The sequence below is a fragment of the Sorex araneus genome, chromosome 5 (genome assembly GCF_027595985.1).
Source record: "Sorex araneus isolate mSorAra2 chromosome 5, mSorAra2.pri, whole genome shotgun sequence".
NCBI lineage: Eukaryota > Metazoa > Chordata > Mammalia > Eulipotyphla > Soricidae > Sorex > Sorex araneus.
The window spans coordinates 21,185,709-21,200,815 of NC_073306.1; the positions used below are offsets into that span (position 1 = coordinate 21,185,709).

Consider the following 15,107-nt stretch of genomic DNA (forward strand, 5'->3'; position numbering starts at 1 on the left):
TGATCTCTGCACAGTCCCTGAAAAGCGTTCCATGTTTTTCTGTTGCATTTTTGATTGACCAGAGCGTGACTTTTTTCAGTGCTCTTTTAATCTGAACGTGTGTGTTACCAAGGCTGTGTTCTATAGCTGAGCACATCCAAGGCCCTGTTAGGGAGTCTGGTCACTTCTGAAGTCTGTCTAAAGACGTGTCCATCGTGGCACATTTTTCTGAATCCACTGTGGTAATACGCTGCCTCTTTGACAGATACTTGAAAAAATGCGATTTTTTTTATGCTTACATTATTTTCAAGTTTCATAAAATTAGGACTTTTTGTTTCAGGATTTAAGTTTAATCATTTTATTGTAATACACTTAGTATCTTGAGATATTGCAGTTGATAGTTTCGAGACTACTCTCTTGTCATTTAGTTGTTTCTTACAGAGGTCCTGTTATTATGATGTTCAGTTTTCTATAGTGAAAAGAGACGATTTATTCCAGTACCAGGTAGCAGGTATTAAAGCTAAACCTGCAGCGCCGTGAGCGTGTCCAAACACAGGTGGCTTTCTCAGAATCAGACTCGGGCGCTGCTCCCTGACACTCCTGTCGAGCTTCTCTCTGAAGTCAGCTCTTTCTGCCTTGACCCGTTTTCTCTTCAGTCCTTACTGTCGGTGGATGACGACACAGACAATCCGGATGACAGTGTGTTCTACCAAGTGCAGTCTCTCTTTGGGCATCTGATGGAAAGCAAGCTGCAGTACTACGTACCCGAGAACTTCTGGAAGGTATGGCACCCGTGACTCTGCATCTGGGGGTTGACCACATTCTTTTGGGGTAACCATCTCTAGTCTTTATTTGCTCTGCACTCATCTCCCAGAGAGGACGGTGCCATTCATGGAGCTGGTGTTTGATTTCAGATGCTTGGCACGCCAGTTTATAGTCTGTAGGGGTTTATTTGCCTGTCATCATTTTCAGGATTTCCCCGTTTTTATTTAGGAACCGTGTTTCCTAGTACTGTTAAGAGCCGAGTTTCGAGCATATCATGTTCCAGCACCATAAACTCCCCACGGGACACTCCCCAGTGTCCCCCCACTCCACCCACTCGGCTCAGTTCCTTAGCCAGTTTTCAAGAGACTGTTTCCGTTGGCCAGTTTATCTTAATTATTTTCCGTATTTATCAGGATTCTTTCTTTAGCTCTTGGAAATAACTTGTTTAAATCATTCCTGTAGACTAAATCTATACTGAAGTGTCTGAATAAAGAATGTAATTTGTTCTTTTAACATTGCTTGACTCTGGGAGCTGGAGGAATAGTACAGTGGGTAGGGCACGTGCCTTGCACGGAGCCTGTCTCGGTTTGATCCCTGGGACCTCCTATGGCCCCTCGGTCCCGCCAGGAGTAATTTCCTGAGTGCAGCCAGGAGTTAGCACTGGCGCTGAGTGTGGCCACAAGACATTGCTTTACTTGAGACTCCCGGGTCTCCTTGTACACCCCCGGAGGTTTCTTTTTCTGACTGAGGACTCTGCGTTCCGTGCGTCAGCTCTCACCCCGCCTGGTTTCACTGACTGTTGTGTTTTCCTGGCCGGGGGAGAGGGATGGTGAGCAACTGCAGCAGCGGCTCCGGCATTCTGAGAGTGAACTCAGTTTTTAAAGGCATCTATTTCTGTTTTTATTTGGGAAAATTGCTGCTTTTAACAGCACATTCAATCTTTCTTAAACAGATTTTCAAGATGTGGAACAAAGAACTTTACGTGAGAGAGCAGCAGGATGCATATGAGTTCTTCACGAGTCTCATTGACCAGATGGACGAGTATCTCAAGGTAGCCCCGGCGCCCCCACGCCCCCTCACAGGCTGCAGGTAGAATGGGAGCTACACCCGGAGGTGGGATTGCAGTGACACCGATGAGCCAGGAATCTGTCGCTGTCACTCTCCCAGCTGTCCTTCATGGCTTCCAGCTTTGACACCCAAATACATCGGTCACTAAGAGTCCTGGGCCAGGGCGATAGTACAATGGGTAGGGAATTTGCTTCCATGTGGCCAACCTGGATTAGGTCCCCGCATCCGATGGGGTCCCCTGAGCACCACCAGGAGTAGTTCCTGAGTGCAGAGTCAGAGGAACCCCTGAGCACTGGCGGGTATGACCCAAAAAGGAAAAAAAAAATCACAAAGTTCTTTTTCCCTTAATTCATCGAACCCTTCAGCTCCATTGTGGACCTGGTGACCTGTTAGGGAAGCAGAACCGTAGGCACAGCGCCTCCTACATCCCGAGGGCCTGACCCCCGACCGCCAGGCTCTGCCTGTCACCAGCAGATCGAGCTCCTGCTGTCCTGCAGGCCAGAGTGAGAGGCGGGTGATGCCGTAACACAAATCTCTCTGCCTTGGGCCAGAGTCCCCAACGAGGTTACACAAGACACAGACACCACCATACACCGTGCAAAAGAGCGCCTTTGGCTCGAACTCTTTTCTGGTGAACTTAGGAGTGTGGGACACATTCAGTCCCCGGGGAAGAAGAAAGAGTCATGGACGGTAGGAGGCTTGGAGAGAGGGTCAGCCCCAGGTGCGGGGCAGGGGGCCACAGCCAGGGGCCCCAAACAGACTCTCAGTCCCACAGAACCTCCCAAGAGAACTCCCGCCACCTGGGTAACTCAGTGTCTTAAACTACCCAGATAGTTCAGCTTAGGTGCCTGCAAATAACATTCTGTCTTTGTAACTTAGAGAGTCCGAGGGTACCCATTAACATTTTGACTTTTTGTTCCACCAGAAAATGGGGAGAGACCAGATTTTTAAGAATACTTTTCAGGGAATCTACTCAGATCAGAAGATTTGTAAAGACTGTCCTCACAGGTCAGTGCCAGTATCAGCGACCCAAGAAAATGGTCGCTGTCGGTTTTAAGCAATGCTTTTGGTGAGCTCTGAATTCCGAGTTTGTTGCCAGACTTCTGGATATATCTGTGTCTCTAAATCTGTCTGTGGCTGTTCGTTGAGTAACATTCTTTGTTTTCCGCTCATAAAATTTCTTTGTGAACATGCACCATTTTCAGAGTGTGGTGTGTTCCCTTGGCTGTGTCCTCGTCCCAGACTGCGTGGGCTGTGTGTGTGTCTCGGTAGCCCGGGGGCCGTAGCCGGGCGGATCAGGGTGATCACTGCACGTCTGATCCCGGCCCCTCTGCCGATTCCCCCTCAGGTATGAGCGAGAGGAGGCTTTCATGGCTCTCAACCTGGGAGTCACCTCTTGTCAGAGCTTGGAGATTTCTCTGGACCAGTTTGTTAGAGGAGAAGTTCTAGAAGGAAGTAATGCGTATTACTGTGAAAAGTGCAAAGAAAAGGTACGTCTGCTCTCCTCACTAGCAAGAAGCTTATTCTCCGTGACTCGGCTTTCGTGCTGTCGGGCCAGGGCACCAGTCAGCGCCTGTGATGCCCGTTCAGTTGTGCCCTTCCTTGTTTCCACGTGTGGGGAGAGGTCTGTAGAAACCTGCGGCCTTTGTATTCATGACTTTATTTTCTCCAGCGACATAATTGGGTTTTGTTTTTCTTTAGAGAATAACGGTGAAAAGGACCTGTATCAAGTCTCTGCCTAGCGTCTTGGTGATCCACCTGATGAGATTTGGATTTGATTGGGAGAGCGGACGCTCCATTAAATACGATGAACAAATAAGGGTAACTTTCTTTTTCCCCAAAATTTCTTAACGGTCATGATCTCATTCCCCTTTTCACTAATTTTTAAAAATATTTTCAGCTTTAGCAGCTGAGGAATGCATAGTCCTTATTGGGCACTATCACTGTCATTCCATTGCTCATCGATTTGTTTGAGCGGGCACCAGTAACATCTCCATTGTGAGACTTGTTGTTACTGTTTTTGGCATATCCAATACGCCATGGGTAGCTTGCCGGGCTCTCTGAGAGGGGCGGAGGAATCGAACACGGGTCAGCCGAGTGAAAGGCGAACGCCCTACCACTGTGCTATTGCTCCAGCCAGTCCTTGTAAATAGGATAGTTTTGAATAATTCCCTTACTTCCGCAGCGCCTCCCTAAGCTAAAGCCCTTCCCATGATGCTCAGGTGGAGGCTCCTTCCTTCCTGTGGGCCCTTCTCAGGCCTGTGCTGGACAGCGGGACACAGAGCTGGCCTACGTCAGGGAGGCACCGTCTCTTCACGGCATCTGACCCCACTGGGTTCAGGGTCCCAGTCCGTGTTCATGTGGCGCTTTTGCTTTTGACAGTTTCCCTGGATGTTAAATATGGAGCCGTACACCGTTTCGGGAATGGCTCGCCAAGATTCATCCTCAGAAGTTGGTGAAAATGGACGAAATCTGGACCAGGGAGGTGGAGGATCCCCACGGAAGAAGGTCGCCCTGACGGAGAACTACGAGCTCGTGGGCGTGATCGTGCACAGCGGGCAGGCGCATGCGGGCCACTACTACTCCTTCATCAAGGACAGGCGGTGAGTGGCCGCACTCGCCAGGCACGCTCCCTCACGCCGGGCCTTGGGCCTGCGACCGCCCCTGTGGTCAGACAGGTTGTTGAGGAAGAGGTGACCGTGGCGGTGAGCTTCCCGCCCTGTTGGGTCGTGACTCCCCTGCTGCTGTTGTAGGCAGCGTGTCGAGATGCATGCCGGGGCTGGGAATGCAGCTCGTGACCTTCACATTGTAATACTCTCTTTCTCTCATGCCCTAGGGGGTGTGGAAAGGGAAAGTGGTATAAGTTTAATGACACCGTTATAGAGGAATATGAGCTAAACGATGAGACGCTGGAATATGAATGCTTCGGAGGAGAGTACAGACCAAAAGTTTACGATCAGAGTGAGTATTTACCAGTGGGTGTTTCCCATCCCCTTTATTCCTCTAATTTGCAGCGCTGGCAGCACTGTGCTTTACTTCAGATCACAATCAGTGGGGCCCGTCCATGTTGCTTCATTCCGGAAGGACATAGGGCCAGGAGAGGGGCTTCCCTGCTTGGACAAAGACGCCAGCACGGGCCTTTCACCCGGGGCCACGGTCCCCTGTCGTGGGACCTCCCTGTGTCCTGGGCGTGGCAGCCTTCTGTGGGTCTCTGAGGCAGATTCCTGCAGAAATTAGGGTTCCATGCGGAGGCTGGTGCCTGCCCGGGCACAAGGTGGTCTGGAGACGGAAAGCTCCCCTGTGGGCACAGACGGGGCTCAGTGGGCACGGCGCGTGCTGTGCGTCAGAAGGCCTGCTGTGGTTCCTAGCGCCACGTGGCCCCCACTCAAGGGGCGCGGAGTGGCTCTGAACAGAACTGGGTGTGTTGCAAAGGAACGAAAAGAAACGTCTTTAAAGTTCTTTCAACTTGGATCTGTGGAAGTTTATCACTCATCGCGTTCCTGAATGTCAGAGCGTGAATATTTGGGCTAAGGAGTCGTTTCTCTTGAGAAACAGTTAACAGTCGAGGCAGGGAATGGAAAATGACTGAATTCGTTTACACCTCTACCTAGATCCATGAGCTCTGATGGATACACATAGCGAATACTTACCAGGGTGGGGAGGGCTGTCTGTTCCCTCCGCACACATGGCCCACCCACCTTGCACCCTTAGTGGAGGGCTCACACCCCCCGCTGTGGCACCTCCCAAAACCATTTAGGTTCCGTGTGTTTGCCAGCCCGAAATAGCAGAGCTGGCAGGATTGAGTGATGCATGCAGGTGGCACTAGGACTCATACCCTGAGCCTCAGGCCTGGAGAGAAAGTACAGCAGGCAGCGCACTTACCCTGCATGCAGCTGGCCCAATTCCCATCCCTGTCACCGCATATAGTGCCCCCAGCACCGCCTGGTGTGACCCTCCCCCCCCAACGTGCGCACACACACACACACACACCCCTTCACACACACACACACCCCTTCACACACACACACCCCTTCACACACACACACACCCCTTCACACACACACACACACACACACACACACCCCTTCACACACACACACATACACCCCTTCACACACACACACACCTTTGCACCAGGCCATCTCCCACTCCCATCCCCCAGGTGTTCAAGGGGCTAAGGATGCGGTGCAGGTAGGCGAGTCCCAGGTACTGCGCCCCCTCTATAAAACAAACTAGGTCTTTAGAAAAGTTTTATTTTGCAAGTAATTTTGTACAGCAGCCTGCAGGTGACTGAAAGGAAGGAATAAATATCGAAGAGAAACTAGTAAGAAAATTTCAACCTTGAAACTCAGAAGTAACTCATTCGAATTTTTACATTTCCTTTTCAGTTATACCCAAGTGTGATTAATTAGAGAAAACATTTTTAGCACTTCTATTTTAAAAACCATATTTATTCTGCACTATGGCAAAAGGATTTTTCCGCAGTCTCATTCCTGGAGAAAATGTTTGCAAAAACCTTAGTATTTTGAAACCTGATTTTGAAATATTTTTAGGTGAAATTTAAAATTCTACTAAATCCACTCTAATACTCTAGGTAGATAAGTGAGGTGAGTTATAACACTGTCCTGCATCACAAAAGTTAATATATTCTTTAATTTTTAAATTATTCTTTATGTGTGTGTATCTGGGGGAACACCCTCCCACACTTCCCTCCAGCAATATTGAGGAGCCCCAGGGACCACTCCTGGCACTGTTTAGCCAACTAGACCAGACGTTCAGTTCTCAGCTAACAGTACAATGGTACGGGGGTCACCAGAGCTTTCCCTTCAGTGCTCAGGGTCTCAGGGCCATTCCCACCCAGCCCTGCCCATGTGACTATTAGTACTTAGGGGTCACCAGGGCCAAAGCCAGCAGTCCTTGGGAGAGAGGGCATGCACGTGGAACAAGGACCCAACTCGGGGGTCTCCCACAAGGCCCCTGTTCACCAGTTGAGCCACTTGCCGTTTGGAGAGTTGTGCATTAGGCTGTTACAGCGAGAAACGGTGCCTCACTCACAGCCGCCTCTTTCCCCGTGTCTCGTGAAGCAAACCCGTATACTGACGTCCGCCGGAGATACTGGAACGCCTACATGCTCTTCTACCAAAGGGTGTCTGATCAGAACTCCCCCGTGCTACCAAAGAAAAGTCGGGTCAGCGTGGTGCGGCAGGAGGCCGAGGATCTGTCTCTGTGAGTGTCGCCGAGGGGTGTCCCAGCCCGTTGGCCTCTCAGGGGGTTCCTGGGAGCATTTCTCAGCAGGCCCGTGTCCCGAGCACAGGGTGGCCCTGCGCTGCCGGCAGGGAGCTCAGCTTTCTTGACCCGGGGCCCCGGGCGGCCCGGCTGAGCTCGCACGCCTCCCCCCACCCGCAGGGCGCTTTGCTTTGCTCCGAGTCCCGCTGCCGTGAGTCTGTGTTCTCTGCTCCGAACCCGGGAGCAAGCCGGGCTGGGGTGAGAGGCGGCCGGCAGGCAGGGTCCTGACCGAGTCTGTCTCTCAGGTCGGCGCCGTCATCCCCAGAAATTTCGCCGCAGTCGTCCCCGCGGCCCCACCGGCCCAACAGCGACCGGCTCTCGATCCTCACCAGGCTGGTGAAGAAGGGGGAGAAGAAGGGCCTCTTCGTGGAGAAGATGCCCGTGCGGATCCACCAGGTGGGCGCCAGAGGCGGCCTGCGCCTTCCTGTGGGCGGCGTCCGCCTCCAGCCGCCTCTGCCCTGCCTAGTCGCCGCGGGAGAGCAAGGGACGGGGAGTGGGCAGTGAGAGCGTGGGGAGTCAGACAGGCCTCCTCACCCCTGTGTGGCGACGACTGACCACTGAGTGTGTGCCCGCCGCTTTGGGCAGACCCCGCAGCACCCTGCGGAGTAGCAGGTTTGGTTTCGCTTTTCATTTTGGAGCCACACCCGGCAGTGCCAGGAGTGGAGCCCAGGTATGCGGGGCAGGTGCTCAGCCCACTGAGAGTTTCTGTAGTTCAGGTGCAGGGTTTAGTCCCACTTTTTCAGGTGGGAAAACAGGCTCAGGAAGGAGAAATGACCCCACCAGTATCAGAGTCGGGATTTGAATTCAGGACTGCCCAGATATGCAGTCTTGGCTTTGTATGCAGTCTACAAAAGCGAGGTGACCAGAACCAGAAGGTCTAAGAGTGTGTGGTTCGTTAGGAGAATGCGGCACCTCCCCAGGGCCATCGGGGCTGCACCCGGGACTGCCGACGAAGCTGAGGGGCAGGGTGGGGGGTTGGACCCAGCACCTGGGCCGGCCACACATCCGCCTGGCCCGCAGCTTAAGTTGGAAAGAAAGATGGACTTCTCTTCTCTCTGAGAAATGCAGAGCTTGAGAGAAGTGTTTTACCAGCAGTTTACCTGAGGTAAACTATACTCCAGGTGAGCCAGAGGGAGTGTGGCAGGTTGGTGCTTGCCTTGCCTGTGGCGGGCCCCAGTTTGATCCCCGGCACCGCATCTGTGTCCCAGGTCCCTGCCGGGTTCGTCCTCACCTTTATCTAGTACAGCCCTAGAAAGGTTTTTCCACGTATCGAGTGTCTTGCTGTTCTGTTTGCTTGTCCGAGGGCCACACCCAGTGGTGCTCTGGGGTCTTGTGTTGAGGCTCGGGGGACCATCTGGGATGCCGAGGATTGAACCCAGGTCGGCTGTGTATCTTACCGTTTCTTTTAAAACACTTGATGCCTGTTGTAGATGGTGAGAGATGAAAACCTCAAGTTCATGAAGAACAGAGATGTGTACAGCAGTGATTATTTCAGTTTCGTTTTGTCTTTGGCATCATTGAATGCGGTAAGCACAGACTGACGGCTTGTGGGGAAATACGGATCCCACGTGACTGTTAGTGACGCCCCCGGTTCCGCCCGCTTACCCCCGATGTTCGCCTTCAGCTCAGATGTCAGAAGCTCCCTGCAGGAGGGTCGTTTCCTGGGCGCTGCTGGCAATGGGTGCTGTCCCGGGTGTGGGTTGCAGGCTATGAGGGATTTGCGACTTCGCATCCTGTCCCTTAAGAGAGTGTGAGTTCATAAAGGATCTCTGAGGGGCCAGAGAGAGGAGAGGGAGTAGGGCATTGGCCTTGCACAAGGCTGACCTGGGTTCGATCCTCTATGGTCCCCCAAGTCTCAGGCTTGAGTGCAGAGTCTGGAGTAAGCCCTGAGCACTGCCTGGTGCAGCCCGGGAAAGAGGGAAAAGATAAATCAGTAAGGTATCTCAGCCAGCCTTAAGGTTGGGTAGCCACTAGGTGACATTAGCCATAAAGTCATCAGAAATTGGACTTTGTGGAAATCCCTTTTTTTCCCCCTAATTCATAATCAGATTTTATGAGACTGAAGTTTATCTTCCAAGTCTTCCCCCTTTTTCTTGGGTCAGATGATACTTGTCCAGAGAGGGAGAAACCCCCTTGCCTCTTGGCAGCTCTTTCAGCCTGCTGTCTGAAGGCTCCATTTCTCAGCACCCTTTCTCTTTTGTAAAACTTGTAAAAACTTTAAATGGAATATTACCTATGATGATCTGGCTAGATTGGTCTTCCTGGCGTTTAACTTTACTTTGCTCCCTCTCTCTCAGACGAAGCTCAAGCACCCGTATTACCCTTGCATGGCCAAGGTGAGCCTGCAGCTGGCCATTCAGTTCCTGTTCCAAACTTATCTCCGGACTAAGAAAAAACTCAGGTAAACAAAAGAAATTAAATGTTTTTGCTACAACAAAAAGGCCCTGGTTAATTCAGTTATTAGTGAGTTTGGAAATTCAACTTCTCAAAACATAAAGGCAGATGTCAGTTAGACTCAGTGATTAAGACGTGGCTCCTTACCTTTAGGGGATTCCTAATGTAGTAAAGAAAGATAAAAATCAGGGCCTGAGCAATCGTATAGCAGCTAGGGTGCTCGCCTTGCACACGGCAGGCCTGCATCCAGTGCGTGAGCCCCACCAGGAGAGAGCCCTGAGCACCACCTGGTGAAAGACATCACTTAGAATGAAAAAGGTGTTTATGCTCTCAGGCAAGGCACGAATGCCATGTCTGTGGGGACCAAGCAGAATTTTCCAGATAGGAAAGCTGGGAAGGTGTTGGAGACTTGGTGTTCTTGGAGGAAAAAGGAGGCCAGAAGAGCCGGCGTTGGTTTTTATCCTCAGCGCTTGCTGCGGAGCTGGAGGGAGAGCATGTAGGATGGGGGAACCTGCAAGTGAGAAGCGTCCTGTCCAGGGGCCAGGCTGCTGCCCCGCCCATTTGTCTTCTCTTTCTTTCAATGAGTTCCTGAAGCACACAGAGTTTGGAGTTTTATTTAGGCAGGGGGGGTGACCACCCCGGGCAGTGCCCAAGGCTTTCTCCTGGCTCTGGCGGTGCCAGGGAGCAAACCCAGATTGGCTAATGAGAGACAAGCCCCTTACCAACTGTCTTCATGGCTTGAGAGATGGAGTTTCGCAGACGGGACACTTGAGAAGAAAGCAAATAACAAAGGCAGCGTAATTTGTGTGTATCATAAAGGTATTGAAACGATTGCAGTCTTTTTCCCCAGAGACAAAATGCTGCTACTGTGCAGGAGAGGGCTAGCTGGGGAGGTGGATTTGTCCCTTCACGCGTGGCATTGCGCAGTCAGCCCACACGTGCATACATGGTATCGACACGGCACTCTGTTGTGTTTACAGTTTCCGCTTGGGGGGCTGTGTGAGATACTGACGGTACAGCTGTCACACTGTGTGGGGGGGAGGGTGGGCTCCTGAGCAGTGCCCGGGGCACCTGGGATCTCTCCGTGATGCTTGGCCAGGGGTGCTGGGGGCCTCAGGGGCACACTCTGGGGTATGGGCTTGGGGTGGGGGTGGCACATCGTAATGTCAGGGGTAGGATTCTGCTTCCTTTTGGACCACACCTGGTGGTGTTCAGGGGTCCAGGTGTTCAGCGTTCTGGCCCTGCACTCAGGAATTATTCCTGGTGGTGGTCGGGGGACCATATGGGATTCTGGGGATCAGGCCAGGCCTGCCGTGTGCAAGGCCCTCCCCGCACTGTACTGTCTCTGTGGCCCCAGAATTTAGGTCTTCTACATGCAAAAACATGCATCCCTGATCAGTGAGCTTCTCTCCTGGGTCCCCGGAATACTTTAATTCCATAGAGTAGTTATTAGTGGACACAGGAGAAAAGAAAGAAAATGTTGATTTGATCGCCTGTTCTGAAAGGGTGCATTTTATGAACGTAGGTTAACTCAGGGAGGAAAAACAAAACACTCCAGGTCAGGCATTTTTCCAAAGTTTTTTCAATAAAATGCAGAAGAGGGACTGGAGCAATAGCACAGCGGGTAGGGCGTTTGCCTTGCACGCGGCCAACCCGGGTTCTATTCCCAGCATCCCATATGGTCCCCCGAGGACCACCAGGAGTAATTTCTGAGTGCAGAGCCAGGAGTAAAACCTGTGCATCGCCAGATGTGACCCAGAAAGCGCCAAAAAAAAAAAAATGCAGGGGGGCTGGAGCGATAGCACGGCGGGTAGGGCGTTTGCCTTGTACGCAGCCGACCCGGGTTCAAATCCCAGCATCCCATATGGTCTCCTGAGCACTGCCAGGAGTAATTCCTGAGTGTAGAACCAGGAGTAACCCCTGTGCATCTCCAGGTGTGACCCAAAAAGTAAAAAAAAAACAACAACAACAACAAAAAATGCAAAGATAAAAGTTAAAGCCAAGACTCAAGCTTCTCGCATGTTTCATTGATGGAGGAGAGGGAGACTCATTTCGTACCACCCGGACCAAAACACTCACAGCACTTGCCAACAGGGGGCCCCCGCCTGGTGGGCGCAGTCCTGGGCTCCCTTCGCCTCCCAGAACACACCCAGCAGCCTTAGAGCACAGGGGTCTTTGCTGGGGTCTCCTCTTCACATCCCTCTCTCCGTTTTTGAAGGGTTGACACTGAAGAGTGGATCGCTACTATCGAAGCATTACTTTCAAAGAGTTTCGATGCTTGTCAGTGGCTGGTTGAATATTTTATTAGCTCCGAAGGACGAGAATTGGTCAAGTAAGTGTCACGATCTTCTCATTGCAAGGAACTCGGGTGATTGGATGCCGAAATTCCTTTCCATGCTCTGTTTCAACTTCAGATTATTTTTCTGCTGGAGTCAGTTCACATCAGCTCCTGGCCCAAGCCCCGACAGGTGCTTAAGGGCCTCAGCCCCTGGTGGTGGCTCAGGCTCCGAGGGTCCCAGTACAAGTTCCTTCCCCTCGGGGACTGGGCCTGGTGCGAAGGTGAAGAGATTGACGGTCCCAGGCCATGGCACAGTGGTGCCACAGTGCTGTCTGGCTGTCGGTGCCGGCTGGAATTCTGCTCTGCTCTCTCACCTGGCACTGCCTTGCCTGTGCTCTTACATTTGCAGACACGCCTACGGTTTGGTTTCTCTGACGAAAACTCAAAACAATTTCATCTCTGTGAATGTTTGTTCCTTAGTAGCTTCTCTCACCCCTGGGGGTGCTGGGGGTCCTGAGGAGGGCTCAGCAAGTGCCTCACTCCCCTGGGGGGTCAGGGTGGGGTGAGGGAGAGGTGGGTGGGACCCCTTGCTCTGCTCACAGGGGTGGCACACATTCAGTGGTGCCCACGTGGAGTTCACGCATTCTGATGTGGTGCTTTGGGGGCCAGGTGGCAATTTCAGCTGTGTCCTCGGCCCCCTGCTCTCTTGAGGCTGAAGCTGTGTGTTTGTTCCCTGTTGTATGTACAAAGAGCCTGACAGCGTGTGCTTCACTGTATTAGACTCCAGACTCATCATCCGTCAGAGAGTGGGCCAAATGTCTATTTGCTTATGTCCAACAAAAGCTCTGTAATTTCTTAGGTTTTAGTTTATTGCTATTCCTGTGGGTCAAGAATTACCATGAATTACCTGGTCTGGATTCTTCTGATGTATTTGGCCTTTCATTAGAAGACCTAATTATTTGTCAATATCAGTTGCTTTCATTTCATATTTTTTTAAATTAATATTTTATTTCTTTTCATATTGTTTTATAATTTTTATGATAACTAAGTTATTTTTGTTGGACCTGAAAATGTTTATTGTTCTGGCATCCTTTTTTGTTGTCATTGTTTGGGTTTGGGGCCACCCCTGCAGTACTCAGGGCTTCCTCCTGGCTCTGAACTCAGGGATTCCTCCTGGCAGCCTCAGGCATCTCGGAGACTAAATGTCAGAGATTGTGCCGTCTTAGGTCAGCCTTCAGCATAGGCTTTTTTGGGTTTTGGCGGCATCAGTGTTCAGACCCGTGGTCCCATTGACGCGTGCATTTTACTGGTCCATCCCTGGCGCCTCTCAGTCTTTGGGGGGCGATTTTAAAGTATAATTAAAATGGTAAAAATTAGTGCACATGTCCCTTGCAGATTGATCTAAAGAAACTTACATTTTTTGCATGAAAGATGCTCTCTGTCTGCCACCATTTTCCATTGTGGGAATGTCAGAACCTGCCCGGGCAGTCACAGACCCTGTTCTCTGCCCACTCGGCGCTCAGGCCATCCATCACCTGTCGGCCCCACGTCCCTCCGGGCCGGTGACCACAGTGAGCAGGACCGCAGCCTCCCACATCACTCAGAGTCCCCCGGCCTCAGCCACGTCCGGGCTGACCATTGAGCTTGTGCAGAGCGATGGGGACTCCACGCTTGTGACCACTTCCTGTGCATCTCCAGGCGCTTTTGCAGCCTTGGCTGCCCTGTGCCCCGGGTGAGGCGTTAGGAGGGGAGTGGAGGAGGCGGCCCCCTCTGCCCAGGGGACTCCTCGGGTTCCGGACTTGTTTGCATTCTTGGGTTTCCTCCCGACGTCTGTGATGGGGTTGTACAGGCCCCCCCTCCATAGGTCATGTCTGAGCCCAGCACACACCCAGCGCTACAGAGCAGTGCTGGTTGTTTTTCGGCTTCCTAATCATTGCTGTTCAGCATCTGGGTGGAACCGAGCCCGTCTCGTGGGCCCCCTTAGCAAGGAAGGACTCAGTGCCCGCCGCACGGAAGGGGCGAGAGAACAGATCACCGGGATCCCTGCCCTCCTCTCCCTCTGGGGTGTGGGGCCCCCGGAGAGGGGAGGGGAAATGGGAACACTCCGCCCGCAGGGACCCCAGGCACCGGAGCCTGGGCGAGATTCTCAGCTGAGAATCAGAATAGCGGCTGGGCTCTCACTGTGCGGCTAAGATGAGTGGGGGCGAGGCTGTGGAGCCCCCTGCGAGCCGGGTGGTGGGCTCCTGGCCCTGTCGCGCTCACCACCGCCGTGGACCGGCCGCCAGGGCCTACCTTTGCAGGAGAAGCAGAGGGGCCACGGACACACCCAGTACAGCTTCACCCAGCCTCCTCGCAGCGAGGAGGGCAGGAAACAGAACCCTTCCAGCCTCAGATGCTTCCTGGAGTGCCCACAGTGCGGGTGGGGAGAAGGGCGGCGAGGAGGGGGTGTGAGTGATGTGCTGGGCAGCGGCTGCAGAGCCCGCGGGAGTGGAGCTTCACCTCCTGTCTGGTTCCGAGGGTGACAGCTCCCCCTGGTGGCCGATTCGTCACAGCTGCGCCCCGCCCTTGAGCTCTCTTCTGTGTGGGGGAAGACCCGTGTGGTGCCAGGGTGGCCTCCCAGCGACCACGTCCTCTCTCCTGTGTCACCTGCCATTGCCCTCCGGCCCCCAAAGCACCATCGCCAAACGCATGGACTCCCCGTGGGCACCCCTGAGTGCCCACCCGCCTCTCCCCCACCCTCCCTGGGGAATGAGGCACTCGCAGGCGGGGTGGGGGGGGTCAGGGGCAGGGAAGCTACTAAGGAGCATTCACGGGGCGGGGCGGCTGGGTTCCCGGGGTCCCCCTCTGACACCTCATCTCCTCGTGGTAGGATTTTCCTGCTGGAGTGCAACGTGCGGGAGGTCCGCGTGGCCGTGGCGACCATCCTGGAGAAGACCCTCGACAGTGCCTTGTTCTATCAGGAGAAGGTCGGTCTCGTGGCCGCGCTGTGCTTTCCCCGACCTCCTGTTGTTAACCGTGTTTTAAACTGCATGAGTCTAGGATTAGAGACTGGTACTTTAGCGACGTAAAACGCACCTTTTGTGAGCTGACGTGCATCTCCGTGCCAGGGTGGGCGTCCCGACCTTCCCGCCCGGTGTTAGGGTAGGCGAGGCCCGTGTTCTCCCCAGAGCCCTCCCTCGAGCGTCCTCTGTACCGAGGCTCCCTGCAGGCCTCGGGCCCTGCGCCCACACCCAGCTCACGGGCAGGGCCACCTGCACCCAGACCTGCAGCGGCAGCCCCGCCGGGCACTGCCCTGCCTTCCTGGGTGCCAGCAAAGCAGGTCTTTCCTGGGTCTTCC

General features: G+C 53.1%; 1 protein-coding gene across 3 annotated transcripts in view; it reads left to right on the forward strand.

The window, feature by feature from the left end:
• USP24 (ubiquitin specific peptidase 24) overlaps positions 1-15,107 on the forward strand; it is a 132,965-nt gene that overhangs the window by 100,942 nt on the left and 16,916 nt on the right. For all 3 annotated transcript variants that reach the window (XM_055140935.1, XM_055140933.1, XM_055140934.1), the window contains exons 44-56: positions 636-761; positions 1,697-1,795; positions 2,738-2,820; positions 3,161-3,302; positions 3,514-3,633; positions 4,195-4,415; positions 4,649-4,773; positions 6,897-7,038; positions 7,344-7,494; positions 8,529-8,624; positions 9,396-9,499; positions 11,711-11,824; positions 14,640-14,736. In XM_055140935.1, coding sequence (XP_054996910.1) covers positions 636-761; positions 1,697-1,795; positions 2,738-2,820; positions 3,161-3,302; positions 3,514-3,633; positions 4,195-4,415; positions 4,649-4,773; positions 6,897-7,038; positions 7,344-7,494; positions 8,529-8,624; positions 9,396-9,499; positions 11,711-11,824; positions 14,640-14,736 — 1,620 coding nt within the window. The remainder of the gene's footprint in view (positions 1-635; positions 762-1,696; positions 1,796-2,737; positions 2,821-3,160; positions 3,303-3,513; positions 3,634-4,194; positions 4,416-4,648; positions 4,774-6,896; positions 7,039-7,343; positions 7,495-8,528; positions 8,625-9,395; positions 9,500-11,710; positions 11,825-14,639; positions 14,737-15,107) is intronic.